Raw genomic sequence first — 15,464 nt, forward strand, 5'->3', positions numbered from 1 at the left:
GTTTCAGTCAGGATTCAGAGTGCATCATAGCACAGAAACAGCTCTGGTGAAAGTTACCAATGAATCTCCTCTTAGACTCTGATAGTTGACTTGGCTGTGCTTGTCCTGTTGGATCTCAGTGCTGCATTAGATACGATCGATCACAGCATTCTGTTACAGAGACTTCAACATGTTATTGGGATTAAAGGAACTGCATTAGGCTGGTTTAAGTCATATTTATCTGATAGATTCCAGTTTGTTCTTGTAAATGAAGAATCTTCCTCACACATTGGAGTAAGTCATGGAGTTCCTCAGGGTTCTGTGCTTAGACCAATTCTTTTTATTTTGTACATGCTTCCATTAGGTAACATTATTAGACAGCATGGCATAAATTGGACAGTGGAACTGGGTACTTGGCCTGGAAGATTAAAACTATTAAAACTAGGCACCGTTAGGATAGACGATTGTCGTTTGGAGGTAATACTGGAAAAATGTATGGAACGAAACTGGTCGCAAGATCAGTTACTGCATTTGTTGCACACAATGTTTCTCTGTAAAATCATACAATATTTTTTCTTGAAGTTTAACTATACTCCTCAGTTCCTATGACTTTGTCTACAGGCTGGCATGGCAAATTTTGGGGTGATTCAAAAGAGTAGACATGCATTTTGAACCATTTTCAACGCATAAAATAATAATAGTAATAATCATAAATTGTGAAGAATTTAATTTATACTTTTGGGTAGAGTGCCTCTTTAAAAGTTGGCCAGGTTTCTAAAACTGTTTTGTCATATCAGTATTTATAATAATGTATATTCCCATGTTATGTAGAATTAGCCAAAGGATCATCTGGTTAAGACGTGTCTGGAGGACCAACTGTCAGACGAGAGTCCGAGTTTATTCCAGAGACTGACCTGACTGAAGATGAGTGCAACAAATCAATCTCACTGATGAAAAATTCAGCTGATGAGGACACTATCAAGAAGAAAAATTAAACTGATGTTTGTGTGTCACCGCAACATGGTCCTTAACCCCCAGCCAGGGCCCTACACAGGGCCTAAAAAATACTGAGGTCATGAGTCAGAACTTCTAGCCAGATTCGGGGGCATGCACCTCCAGAAATTTTTTTAATTCCATTTTTTCAAATCTGGCCATTTTCAGAGTCTTGTTTGTTTTCAGAGAACATCAGCCTCATCCTAAATGATTTGCAAATGAGTTACATTGTAAAACTGGTTAGGATTAGGAATAAAAAGGAATGAACTGTCCTGGGACAGAGGGATAATATATACAAATGCTTCATATTTCCCTCGGTATTTAAAATAGATACCCAAGCCCTATTACACTATTATGTTGATGACAGTGCCTAATCTGTTCACTCTTCTTAAGGAAACCAGCTTTTGATCACATTTATATCATAATCTTACACAATACTTCAATTATCATGCATTATAATTCTGAATTTTAAAACGTATACAGGTCTGGCATAGTCTCTTCCTTTTATAGTACCTGCTTTAAAAACCTTGAGGGCGGTGTAGAGCTTTTTAAATTTTGAGGTAAAAATGGGGCATTCTGAGGCTTTTTGAAGGACCATTATGGTGACTCGTGAAGTAAGTTGGGCAAGTTACCACAGAAAGTTCTTAATTATTATTATTATTTTGAAAATTAACCGGATGTTTTATTTTGCTGCTGCGCACGACTTCCTGTCCCGCACGATCTGCTCTGTGCCGTGTTGCTGTGTTGTGCTCCAGCGTCCGGCAGAAATATATAACAGGTTCAGCGTCCAACATTGAGAAATCCATCCATCCATCCATCATCTGCCGCTTATCCGGGGGTCGGGTCGCGGGGGCAGCAGCTTGAGCAGAGAAACCCAGACGTCCCTGTCCCCGGCCACTTCCTCCAGCTCTTCCGGGGGGACACCGAGGCGTTCCCAGGCCAGCCGAGAGATATTCCCCGGGGTCTCCTCCCAGTGGGACGTGCCCGGAACACCTCCCCAGGGAGGCGTCCAGGGGGCATCCTAACCAGATGCCCGAGCCACCTCATCTGACTCCTCTCAAGGCGGAGGAGCAGGGGTTCTACTCCGAGCCCCTCCCGGATGACTGAGCTTCTCACCCTATCTCTAAGGGAGGCCCAGACACCCTGCGGAGGAAACCCATTTCGGCCGCTTGTATTCGCGATCTCGTTCTTTCGGTCACTACCCACAACTCGTGACCATAGGTGAGGATGGGAACGTAGATTGACCAGTAAATAGAGAGCTTCGCCTTCTGGCTCAGCTCCTTCCTCACAACGACGGGTCGGTGCACAGCCCGCAACACTGCAGACGCCGCACCGATCCGCCCGTAAATGTCACGCTCCATTCGTCCCTCACTCGTGAACATGACCCTGACATACTTTAACTCCTCCACTTGGGGAAGGATCTCATTCCCGACCCGGAGAGAGCATTCCACCCTTTTCCGGCTGAGAACCATAGTCTCCGATTTGGAGGTGCTGATTCTCATTCCAGCCGCTTCACACTCGGCTGTGAATCGCTCCAGTGAGAGCTGAAGGTCACGGCCTGACGACGCTAACAGAACCACATCATCCGCAAAAAGCAGAGACCCGATTCTGAGGTCGCCAAATCGGACACCCTCAAAGGGGAAGGAGCCGGAGCTGGTGCGCGAGGTTGAGCGGTTCCGGCTAGATATAATCGGACTCACCTCGACGCACAGCTTGGGCTCTAGAACCAGTCCTCTTGAGAGGGGTTGGACTCTCTTCCATTGAGAAATCAACACAGAATAAACTGACAAAATGACAAAATGAGCGTTGACTCAACCGGTGGAAATTGATTGACGACCGGTACTCACGGAGTAAACCAAAATTAAACTTTGATTCATGCTTCCTTGCTATCCGAGTAGTACGCTGGGCTTCAATAAAAATATCTCCACATTAAAATGCTTTTTTTTCCTCACAGTCATCTACCTCTTAAACTTCTCTCCACCTATATTTTTAGCTTGATGTGCTCCTCTTCCAGTGACTGGTGTGACTGACTCACTCACTAACGGTTGCTGTAACAACATCAACGGCTGACTTGTGTGTTAGTTACCATAGCGACAGTGCACGTTATTGATGACGTGCAGCACGTATGCCCAAACTGAGCCACTGTTTTATTAAACAGTTGCGCTACTCTTGGCTCTTCAAATAGAAAATCTCCACAATCTAAGTAAAAAAAAAAAAAAAACACGACCTCGGTGTCCTCAATGGTACTTATGGCCTTGCCCCCAGCAGTCGAGCAGTATACTATCCGACTTTCCACGTTTTAAAGACGTCAAAGGCTTGGTAATTATCTATCATTATAAGACGGTAGACAGGCAAAGTAATACTATCAACAATTAACTTTGGTTGCCTGTCAGACAATTGAAATTGTCACCCGATATCACCCCCACCCCAAGTTGAACAGGATTTAATTCTGATGTTTGGAGAGGATACCTCAAGCAAGCTTCTGGAGACCTGAGACCTGACTTTGGTAAGCTGATTGTTATTGTTCTTGGTCTTCTTTTGTTGCTCTCATATGCTTTGAATATATCATTATAATCATTGAGAGGAGTCAGATGAGGTGGCTCAGGCATCTGGTTAGGATGCCCCCTGGACGCCTCCCTGGTGAGGTGTTCCGGGCACGTCCCACTGGGAGGAGACCCCGGGGAAGACCCAGGACACGTTGGAGAGACTATGTCTCTCGGCTGGCCTGGGAACGCCTCGGGGTCCCCCTGGAAGAGCTGGAGGAAGTGGCCGGGAACAGGGACGTCTGGGTTTCTCTGCTCAAGCTGCTGCCCCCGCGACCCGACCCCCGGATAAGCGGCAGATGATGGATGGATGGATTATAATTATTTATTTATTATTTGATCTATTATTATTATTATTATTATTATTATTATTATTATTATTATCTAGACTGTTAGATTAGACAGATGTTTTTAAAAAGAGGCTCAAGACTCACCTTTTTAATCAGACTTTTTTTTATTTTATTGATTTTCTTTATTATCTTCAATTTACACATTTTTGTTTTACTGTTTTAGTTTTTCAGTTTTTAGCTCCAGTGTTTCCTCATGGGGGCCTACCACACTGGGAGCTGCTTTTGGTCCACTGACGGGGTGCTGTCCTGTGGACTGCTCTGGCCCGGATGGCTGGAGGACTCTGCACCTTGGTGTGGGGCCTCTCGTCTGCCCGGGTCGGGACCGTCTCTGTGGCGGCGCTCCCTGTGGTCATGGGCCGGGAGCCCTCTCAGTGTGGTCGGCCCCCGAGGTGGCTCTTTCCCTGCCTTATGTCTTGGTGCCCGGCCATGTCTCTGTCTGATAGGGGCAGTGGGTCTGAGCTTGTGTGTTTGTGGGTGTGCGTGTGTGTGTCTATTTGTCTATGTGTCTCTCTGGGTATTTATGGGGGTGGGTGGGTTGGTATGTTCAATCATTGTTGTTTTTAGCCTCTGTGAGGCACTTTGTGTTGCTTTAAAAGTATGAAAGGTGCCATATGAATAAAATTTGATTTGATCTAAACATTTACATATCAGCACAAAATGTAAAGCTGGATCTGTGATAAATGTAAGAGGAAATTATATGCTGTATATTGAATAAAACGCGTTTGTCCTATGGTTTAAGTTGTATAGCTTCTTGTGAGGATATAAAACTATCTTTTTGGTATTTTTTAAAATGCTGCACGGCAGAGCCACTGAATTGGCTTGTCTGTATAACTGAAGTGTGTTGAAATTGAACATGATTGTTGTTACAGGGTGGGACAGTGACCTTTCGTCAGCTGCTACACCTGATTCCACCCTCTGCTCAGGGTCGGAAGAGACCAATAAAAGGTTTCGGCATCCCAAGCAGAGAAGCATCTTGTGGTCTTGAAGAAGGTTTGTATTTTTGGAGGTTATTGAGGGACAAATCTTATGTAATTGCTTAATAGTTGTAGAATATGGTCATGCACAATAAGGCATTAATAAAGTTCTTTATGAGTACTGACAGCCAATATGCTGCTAATGTGTATTCTAATAAGCAACTAGTTGGTGGTAAATATGTCTAACTTAAAATGTTATTATTTAGTTTTTCATTTTGTGTATTACAACTGTCTAATTGTAATCATATCTTCATGTGTTGGTCTTTGCACACTGGAACAAACATTCAAGAGCATCTCAGTGCCATCACCAGCAGAGCTCAACCCTATCTCCTGGCTGTTGGAGTTAAGAAGAATGCAGAAGTCCTTGGGTCTCTGAAGTTAGGGTGAGGTTGCTTCATTAGTGTTTGAAAGAAAGAGGTGTGTTTTGAGATTCATAGTCAAGCTCAAGATTTATCTCAAACATTTAATCATCATCAGCTCTTCAAGCAGTTATTTCCTGCAATCAATCTCTTACCAAAGCTAGAGACCCAGCAAATGATTGATTAGTCACTGCATTCACACACCAACACACTTCCTTATTCCATGAAGTTGTTTAAAGTACAGCACACAATTTACAACTTCAATCATGGAAATATCAGCTGTGCACATTAATCAAATACATGAATCACTACAAACAAATATTTATTTATAGATTGAATTTTGTTTCTTTGTTCACTGGAGCTAAGCTCCGTAGAACTCGGTCATTATGCTCACTCCAAGAAAATGTTCCGACCCTTCTGAACTAAAAGCCTTATGCAATAACAGCTCTGTACGCATCTATACTCCTCACTTGTTGGTCAAATTGGATAGAAGTGTCTGCTGAATCAATGTAATGTAATAGACACACACCTGTGTTGCTGCAGCTTCACACAGTGATAATAAACAGCTAATTCCAACAGTGAGAGCATACAGAATGTAAAGGGCATCGAAGCATGGAAGAGCAAAACTAAGTCAATCCATACTGTACCATACCATACCTTGCCATGAAAAATGTCCATTAGAGACTCACAAAACATGTACTTATGGTATTTTTGGTCTTATAAGGTGGCCAAGACTGCATCATTGCACACTGGCACAGGGTGTTGAGTCAAGACAACAGTCCTGTCACCTGACCCAATGAAAAGCCCCGTTTCTCAATTACACATTAATCAGAGTAAAACATAATGGTCTTAAACTTAACAGATTCTGTTCTGTAATTCCATGATAAAAAAGCCTACTGTCAATATTTTCTCAAAACTCATTTTGAAGTAAACCAAACTCTGTCATGCACATCCCCCGGCCTGCAATTGCTCTGGGGCACTTACAGCGGCTGAAATACTGCACTTAACAACTTTGGTGTCCAATCCCACACCACATTGTTCAACTAAATAGCAGCACATTTTCACCTTAACGAAATAAGTGGGAAGCAAAAGGAAAAAGACACTTTCACCATGACAGATGCGGCAAAGAAACCCAAGATCAGACCCAATGCTACTGGAGGAAGTGAGGAAGAGATAAAGTGTACGAGACAAGAGACAAGACAAGACAAGACATGAGATGAGTTAACATCAGATTGTATTTTACTGTGAAGGGAGTTTAGAGAAAAAACAGGATGACAGACAGGTGCTGAGTTAACTTCGCTGTTACTATCGGTAAGTTGTAACTGATTAGTGCTCTTGTTCTTTCGTGTATTCTGTGCTTGCCTGAATCAGTGAATTTACCGATGTGCAGTTTTAAATGCGTGACAAGATTACAATCATCATTTCTCCATCTGTTCTGTGTAGGCTGTAAATCAATGGAGATTAAAGGTGTGGTCTATTCCTATAACTAATTGAATATTTTCATATACTCTGGAAATGTACTTTAGTGCTCTGTACCATGAGACCTTGTCACAGGGGAAGTCTGTTTTAGGTCAGTTTTTCCATTTAATTTCATGCTGCCTCAAATTTGAAATGTGAAAGATGTATTGTTGCTGATATGAGATCAATACGATAACCAATAAATATTTTTACAGCCTATGATGCAGGCAACTGCTTTCCTGATGCTACTCTCGTATGAAAAAGCTGAAAAAGCTTGTGTGTCACCAAGCTAAAACTATGGAGTCTTGTGGCTGTAATGTGGTTCAAGTCATGGTTTAAGATACAAATCTCACATCAACACGCCGGTATGTATGATTTCATCTCTTAACATTTAAACCAAAAATCATCTATAAAAATTATCACCTTCAACATGTCATGCATGCATCATGTTCTAGGTGGGCAACCAGCGTCACAGTGAAATCTGCTCTATTGTACTGATTCTGTATTTACTCTGATTTCTTAAGTGCAAAATAACTATAATGTTATTATAAAGTGCTAAGCAGTTAATTTTTTTTCAAACATTGCACTAAAATGTACCAGCATACATACTCACTTACCTGTTAGTGGGTGGATGTGGAACTTTCCATGCTCATTGCCTGATCTGATCCTGTAAGTTATCTCAGCATTGGTCCCAATGTCTTTACTGGTGGCGTAGACTCTCAGAACCTCAGTGCCTACTCTCACATCCTCTGGTACCGTTGTCAGCTGATCACGGTGCTCAAACACAGGTGGATTGTCATTTATGTCCAACACAATTATTGTGACATTGACCAGTGAGTAGAGTGGCAGTGGTGAACCCTGATCAGATGCACAAACTGTTATCTGATGAGTCGGCTGGACTTCACGGTCGAGAATGTGTTCCAGGAAAACAATGCCTGAGAACTTATCAATAGAGAAAAACCCCCCTGCAGAATCAACTAGGGAATAAATCACCATCCGACCTGGACCTGTTTTAACAGCCAAAAGAGAACAATAAAATACACATTAGAAGTTGAAAGACCTCAGTATTTTGCTTTCTAGATCATCATAATTTGTCTTTGTGACAAACATCTTTTCTTGAAATAATCTGTCATCTACAATGATTTTTCAAAACTATTGAGGAAAAGTGACTAAAGAAAGATTTTTGTGTCTCAGTTCTCCTTCATCACACAACTACATCTCTCACTTTTCATAAGTTGACCAAGTGAAACACCATGTCTCTGAAAAGAGGAATATTGGTAAGTGTATCCAGTAATCACAGTTTTGGATGGCAGGAAAAAAAAACTAATAGGGACCCTTTCCATCAAACCTTTTTGACTGGTGATCTTTGACCCTAACCTCAGCCATCAAACTTGTTTTGACAGGGGACCTTTGACCCCTAAGAGGGTGGTGGGATGGGTATGTGCATGTGTTGTATTAGGTCAAATGATCATTAGAAGTATATCTGATGAAGGTGTAGGTTTGCATGTGATATAAGAGTCAAAGGTCACCTATCAAAAAGTTTGATGGAAGGAGTCCCTATTAGTTTTTTGACAGAAGACTGAATATTTTCATGACTGTATATGTATGTGCTCAATGCAATTAACTTTGCTGCATATATGTTATAGGGCTCATGGCACGCATTTCCATGTTTTCTGGCTTAACTGCAGTGTTGCAATGATGTATTGTAACCTTAAATGTCACCAAAAGCTCAAACAAGAGCTATATGTATGTTTTAGTATTTCTATTCAAAAGGAACTTGTTTTATCCTGTAGTCTTGATCTCTCGTATCTTGAAAGACTTTTTTTCCTCAACTTTTTCACTTCAGTCACACAATGAGTAAATGGCTGGATTAGTGGAATTCTCTGGGCAGTGCGCATTATCCACTGTGAGCATTTGAAAAGCAGAAGTGATCGTGCTCCAAGGAACGAGTGAATGCTAGCACTTTACAGAGCACAGTACTTTGTTTTTGCTTCAGGGATGTCATCAGGAAGACGTGTTTATGTTTGAGAGGGCAAGTTGACAATTTTTAGCTTCTCACCTTACCCACCAATCTTGGATTAGTGGATGCAGTTTTTTTTTCCTGGCTAGCAACACAGTCAGGGAAAGACAGTTTTATGAAAAAGTATCAGTACGATGCAGGTTTTATGAAGAAACTGAACAGTTGACACTGTTCCAACAAAACAGGGCACAGATATGAACTGCAAACTGTTTGGATTAGATGTATGAAAAATTCTGGTACAAACATTATGGTTACACTGTGTAATTAAGCAGCTTAGGTGGCCAATGGTAATTTATTGTGTTAATAAATGTATACAGAGGTCAACGGAACCTACCCATCTCTTATGAGCTGAGCATATTACCCAAACAGAAGTCCTATTGTAAACTTTCCTGTGACTTCCCTGTGACAGCTCGAACACGTACTTAACAGAGGGTTAGACACGCTTGTCATGCTTGAAAACATTGTGCATTTGTCTAACTGGAATAATGCATATGCAAGGATATAGTGATGGAGAGTTCTAATACTAGTATCATCATTACCTTCATCAGGATCTATGGCCTGAATGCGAGTGAGAAGGGCCTTGGTGATTGTATCTTCATAGACACTGGCAGTGTATTGAGACAGAGTAAAAATGGGTGGATTGTCGTTCACATCAGCCACTGCTAGCTGCACCTCAGCACGGCACCACCGCCCACCACCATCAGTCGCCTGAGCAACTAGTTGGTAATTGGGTGTCACCTCATAGTCCAGAGTTACTGATGACTTGATCTCACCTGGACAGGTGAGAAAATTTTTTTATAAAACATTAAGATATTGGGGGGGACACAGTATGTCCAACAAACTCTTAATGTGAAAGCAATAAAATAATAGTTAACCAGGCTCATTTCTTTCTGCATTTCACTCAACACTGATTTTTTTTCTGAATATCCAAGTAAAAGCAAACTTTACAGGAATGTTTTCAAAGCTACACTGTATCCATACCAGTGTCTGGGTCCATGCTGAAATCCTGAGATCCAGAACCATGTAGTGAGTACTGGATCTGACCACTGATGCCCACATCTGCATCTGTAGCTCCAACTTTCAGCAGTACACTGTTGATCGGGAGGTCCTCTCTAATGTAAGCAGTGTACATTGTCTTCAAACAGACATGCACACATATACAAACACAGACACACGTATACACACACACACACACACACAAAAAAAGGCAGTGGATTTTAAGTGACAATAAAAACTCAATAATATCTACGACTTGTGTAAGGCTACTTACCAAATGACAGAGATTTTTAATCACAGTTTTTCCTTTGGATAAATTCAAATTAACAATCCATTCAATAATAACCTGTTCACAAATGGGGCTGTTGTCATTAGTGTCGGTCACTGTCACCTCCACTACTGTCTGGGAAACAAAGAGTCCATCGCTGGCAGTTATGTTGATGATGTAGAGGTTGCACTCCTCCCTATCCAGTGGACCCTTCACATACATCTTCCATTCACCCTGAACCAGACCAAGTGCAAATACACCACGATAATTCCCATCTATGCAAAACACAGTCATACAGGAAATTAAACATAAGTTCATAGAAGAGGCCTGCCTCAAAATATCCAAAACATACTGCCAGTGTAGAAAACAATCAAACAAACAAAAAAGAAAAAAATTTAAAGCAAAAGTATAAGTAAGTTGAAGTCCAGTCAAATGCTAGGTTCCACTGGAACCACCAAGCACATTTTGGGAATCCCCAGCATGTGCTATAATACTGAGTTTTGTTTTTGGTCAAGAAAGCTTGCCATATATCTATTAGACTTCTCATACTTCTCACACTTTTTTTGCATCAAATAAAAATGTTTGGGTTTTTTTGCTTGTTTCTTTCTCTATTATTTTTATTGAACTTATCATTAATCATTTTCTATATTATGATCAATATTATCAATCCTTATAATGGGTGTATTTATCATTTTCTAGATAAATTCACTGCAAAATGATCCAGCCTTCGAGGCTGTGTTTTGCAAGAAAGGCAATAAAACTAAATATATTGGTGTATGTATTCCTATGGATATTTAAAGTGTATTGGTGGATTCACATGTCAACTTATGCACAGTGTAACATAGAAAAACATCACACATTTAGAACTGCAAGTTTACATTGTATGCAAAATTATTTCATTTTTACAGTAGATGTTATGAAAATATATGGACATAGTACCTATGACAGCAGCATTAACTGGACATCAATGCTATACATAAATATTCTTCTCAAAAAGTTATCAAATACAGTAAAACTTTTTCTTTCTTGTCAGTAGTTGTCAGATACCATTGGATATGGTCCAATTTGTAGTTACTTCTCAAAAGTGTCAACTGGTGGCTGTTTGTGCCGATCCAGTTGCAGTCACTGAATCTTCCATGAATAACAACACCCTTTTACTATGTTGTTTTGTCAACATACTGTTAATTGTTTTATCATTAGACTCCAACAAATACATCAGTATGTTAACATTTCATTGACAGATATTTACATTTATACTCACCAGTGATATGGTACGTGACATGTCTGTTAACAGCAGAGCTGTCATCATCCCTTGTGTTCAGCACAGCCACCACTTGACCAGGGGGGTCACTCTCCTTAACTGAACTAAAGTAGAGGTTCTCCATGAACCTAGGGGGGTTGTCATTGACGTCTGACACTGCCACTGTCACAGTGGCGGTACTGGAAAGAGACAAGGTCTCGCCAAGGTCTGAGGCCACTACAGTAAACCTGTAGGATGGATTGGTTTCGTGGTCAAGAGCCTTGCGTGTGGAGATCCAGCCAGTGTTACTATCAATGCTAAAGGTACTAGTCAATGTATCTGAATTCCCTTCTGACTGGATTAATGTCCCAAATCTATATTTTATGTGGCCATTGACCCCTGAGTCTGGGTCACGTGCTTGGACTTGAATGATTCTGGTTCCAACAGTCATTCCTTCCATAACAGTAGTAAAATAAGAGCTGGCCTCAAAGGTTGGTTTGTTATCATTTAGGTCCAAAACTTTTACTTCAACGTCAACAGAAGTCACAGAATCTAGCTTAGTGTGTTGTGCTATGGCAGTGACTTTGAAGTAAAATCGTTTAATCACCTCATGGTCTAAGGGCTTATCAAGTTTAATCACTCCTGAATGATTCTCTACCAAAAACACCCCATCTTGGTTGTTTTCTCCAGTGTTTCCATTAACCATGGCAAAAGTAGTTGAGAGTGAGGTATTTTCAGGAGGAATAATGAGGTGAACCATTCCTATGACTGAGCCTATGGGTGTATTCTCTGGTATGGTAAATACGTAATGATGCTGGCTGAAGAAAGGAATGTAAGCATCAGGAGAAAGAACATGGATATGGACAGGCACTAAAGAGTGTTGAACTGGAGTTCCTCCATCCACAGCCTTCACAAAAAAAGATAATACAGAGTTCTTCAAGTGGCTAAAGCTGCCTTTTGTGACCATCCAACCACTGTCTGGGTCTACCTCCAAAATATCTGCCACAGGGACATGAGCCTCACTGTAAAGTGAAAATCTCACTTTTGCATTAGTGCCATCATCAGGATCATAAGCCTGAATCTGTGTCACTAAGAAACCTTTAGCCACATCATGTTTTAGTGAAGCTTGATACTCTGTGGCAATAAAGCGAGGTGCATTATCATTATCATCCAAGAGATTAAGTTGTATTGCGCAATAAGAAAAACGGCCACCTGAATCCTGAGCTGCCACCGTAAGAACGATGTTCTTATTGGCTCGGTCTTCACGATCCAGCTTTTCTAATGTGCTGATGTGACCACTTGCATTAATGCTAAATTTGTCATTGCTCACATCATTAAGAAAGGAATAAGTGATTTGGCCAAACACTCCAGGATCTGCATCCGTTGCCTTCACCTGCAATTTGGAAAAAAAATGTTGTCAATAGAGTTACATATCAACTATCCTTACTCAAAGACTATATACAAAAAATATATATTGTTGAACATCAAAAGTACTTACCTGTATCACTTTGGTTCCGACAGCAGCATTCTCTCTTAATTCTGCCTCATACAAATCCTTTTCAAACACTGGACTATGCAGGTTGGCCCCCAACACTTTCACATGAACTTGTGCAGTGCTGGTGAACACTCCATCGGACACTGAAACATTGAGGGTGTAGGCAGGCTCCAATCTTTGCTTACGGTGACCAGATAATGTGATAATTCCTGGGTTTTTTTTCATCACAAAATTCATTCTTTCATTTCCTGACAAAATGCTGTACTCCAAATTGTCAATATCTGAACTGTCAGCATCTGAGGCCTGGACACAGGTTATAAAGTGACCCCTTGGTGCTAATTCACTCACATATGCCTCATAGAGCAGCTGGTTAAAGACTGGAGGATTGTCATTAATATCATTCAACGTGACAGTCACAGACACTTCACTACTCAATGCTGGGAAACCATTATCAGTGGCTCTGACAATAAAGTCATAATTCTGGGCAAGCTCATGGTCTAGCATACGTGCTGTGAGAATTAATCCACTGCTACTATCAATGTGAAAATAGTCTGTTCTGTTATGTACATATGAGAATATTTGGTAGCGAACAACATTGTTTTTCTCTGAATCTTTGTCTATGGCAGTGATTTGAAGTACTGCTGTTCCAATAACAGTCGTTTCAGACAAAATTACACTGTAGGACATCTTCTTGAAAATAGGTGGGTTATCATTTATATCCTGGACAAACACATCTACATCAACCTCAGCATGGGCACCAGTCAAACAGTCTGTGGCTCTGATGGTAAGATGGTAAGATGATCTTGCTTCATAGTCCAAAGAGTGGATGACGCTTATGACTCCAGTATCAAACCCAATATCAAACTGAAGAGATGGATCCCCTTCAACAATAGTGTAGATTATGTTTTGATTTTCAGGACTAGTAGCATTGATGCAGAGAATAGGTGTGTGCACATCTACATCCTCATTCACAGAAACAGAATAAAATGATTTCCGAAAGACAGGCATGGCTTTGTTGACCACAGTGATGGGAAACTCTACAGTTGATGAGAGGGAATGATAACCACCATCTCTGGCATATATCAAAAGCTGGTATTCCACATTGGACAAATCAGGGTCAAAAGTCCTCTTGAGACTAAGACTTCCTGTCTGCTGATTAATCTCAAAGTGATCGTGGTCATCCCTTAGAAAGTAAGACACCACTCCATTGATGCCTTTGTCCCCGTCCACGGCAAGAACCCTGAAAATTGGTGATCCTGGTTCAGCATCTACTTGAACAGCTGCATAATAAGGGAGTCCAATAAACACAGGGGTATTGTCATTTATGTCCTCAACTTGAACTTTAACCACTGCTCTGGCCACGTGGAGATTATCGTGCTCCCTTCTTGCTTCAACTATCAGTTCATAGAATTCTTGCTCTTCACGGTCAAAGGGTATGCCTGTGGTCTGGATAACACCAGATGTTGGACGAATTCTGAAATGTGTACCAGCATTCAGCAGCGCGTACTTCAGTGGCTCATTGAGATGGTTGCCAACAGCATTGACCACAGCCACATCAGTGATATTTGATACATTCTCTATCACAGATGAGAGATAGATGCTATGAGTAAAGCTGAGATCAGAGTCCTGAGCTTCTTGGACAAGTATTGTTACTAAGACAGTACTGGAGAATTTTCCATCTGAAACTCTGACACTGAAGTGAAAAAGCTCTTGGGAGAAGTTGCTGTTTTTGACTACAATAACTCCACTGGAGGGCTTAATGGCAAAGTTCTCCAGTACACCATCATTCAGACAGTATGTTAGTTCTGTAGGGACACATTTGTCAGGGTCTATGGCTGACACGTGTAATGCTTCAACGCCTACATAAGTGGGAAGCAGCAACACTGTTTCATAGGCATTTTGGGTAAAGTAAGGTGGTGAATCATTTGAATCAGTCACTTGTATTGTGACTTCAGCTGGATTGTCTGCTGTCAACTGTGGCATACCTTTGTCCCTCACATGAACGTGGAAGTGGAAAGTGGAAAATGTCTCATGATCTAGAATTGCAATAGTTCTAATGGAGCCAGTTCCTAAATCCACGGTAAAGAACATTTTTGCAGTGTCCTCAACAATCTCATAGACCAAAATAGCATTTTGGTTATGGTCAGCATCAGTGGCCCTTATTACTAGAGGTAAATTATCTGAGTTCAAGACCACACTGTTGACTGGTGCAGTCTCACTAATGCTGCCATGATAATGGCTTTGTTGGAACACTGGTGAATTATCATTCTCATCTACTATATGAATTAACACAGTAGCAGTGGAGGTCATACCAGCCATGTTAGCAGCCTGGACTGTCAGGGTGTAAGATGCTGTGGTCTCATAGTCTAGAGGCATTTGAGTAGTAATGACTCCACTATATTGATTTATTTGAAAAACACGTTTGTCATTGCCAAACATGATGTCATAAGTGAGGGTAGACTGGCTGACAGCACTAACTGTGGTGACAAAGGTCCCAACCATTGCATTTTCTGTGATCTCAGTCTGATACACAGGCTGAGGGAACTTTGGACCGGCATTGTCAGATAGAGTGACAGCAATGCACACAATTGTGGTGGTGGACAATGGAGGGGTGCCATGGTCAGTGACTCTCACAGTAACAACATAGTGGCCTATGCTGGACAAGTCCAGGTGATGTGCTACACTGATGATACCCAAAACAGGCTCAATTTGGAATGCATTTCCAGTGTTCCCTGTTGGAGAGTTAGAAAAAAAATTCAAGAAATATTATCAATGTAAAGTTAACTTAA

At 41.1% G+C, this 15,464-nt stretch overlaps 1 protein-coding gene across 2 annotated transcripts in view; it reads right to left on the reverse strand.

The window, feature by feature from the left end:
* The window catches only part of LOC140314812 (protocadherin Fat 3-like), a 217,785-nt gene that overhangs the window by 97,341 nt on the left and 104,980 nt on the right, over positions 1–15,464 (reverse strand). For both annotated transcript variants that reach the window (XM_072393187.1, XM_072393186.1), the window contains exons 11-16: positions 12,679–15,407; positions 11,202–12,573; positions 10,019–10,215; positions 9,658–9,811; positions 9,216–9,449; positions 7,274–7,663 (exon numbers count right to left, since the gene is read on the reverse strand). In XM_072393187.1, the coding sequence (XP_072249288.1) occupies positions 7,274–7,663; positions 9,216–9,449; positions 9,658–9,811; positions 10,019–10,215; positions 11,202–12,573; positions 12,679–15,407 (5,076 nt within the window). The remainder of the gene's footprint in view (positions 1–7,273; positions 7,664–9,215; positions 9,450–9,657; positions 9,812–10,018; positions 10,216–11,201; positions 12,574–12,678; positions 15,408–15,464) is intronic.

The sequence above is a fragment of the Leuresthes tenuis genome, unplaced genomic scaffold (assembly GCF_036924035.1).
Source record: "Leuresthes tenuis unplaced genomic scaffold, fLeuTen1.0.hap1 SCAF_9, whole genome shotgun sequence".
In the NCBI taxonomy this organism is placed as follows: Eukaryota; Metazoa; Chordata; class Actinopteri; order Atheriniformes; family Atherinopsidae; genus Leuresthes; species Leuresthes tenuis.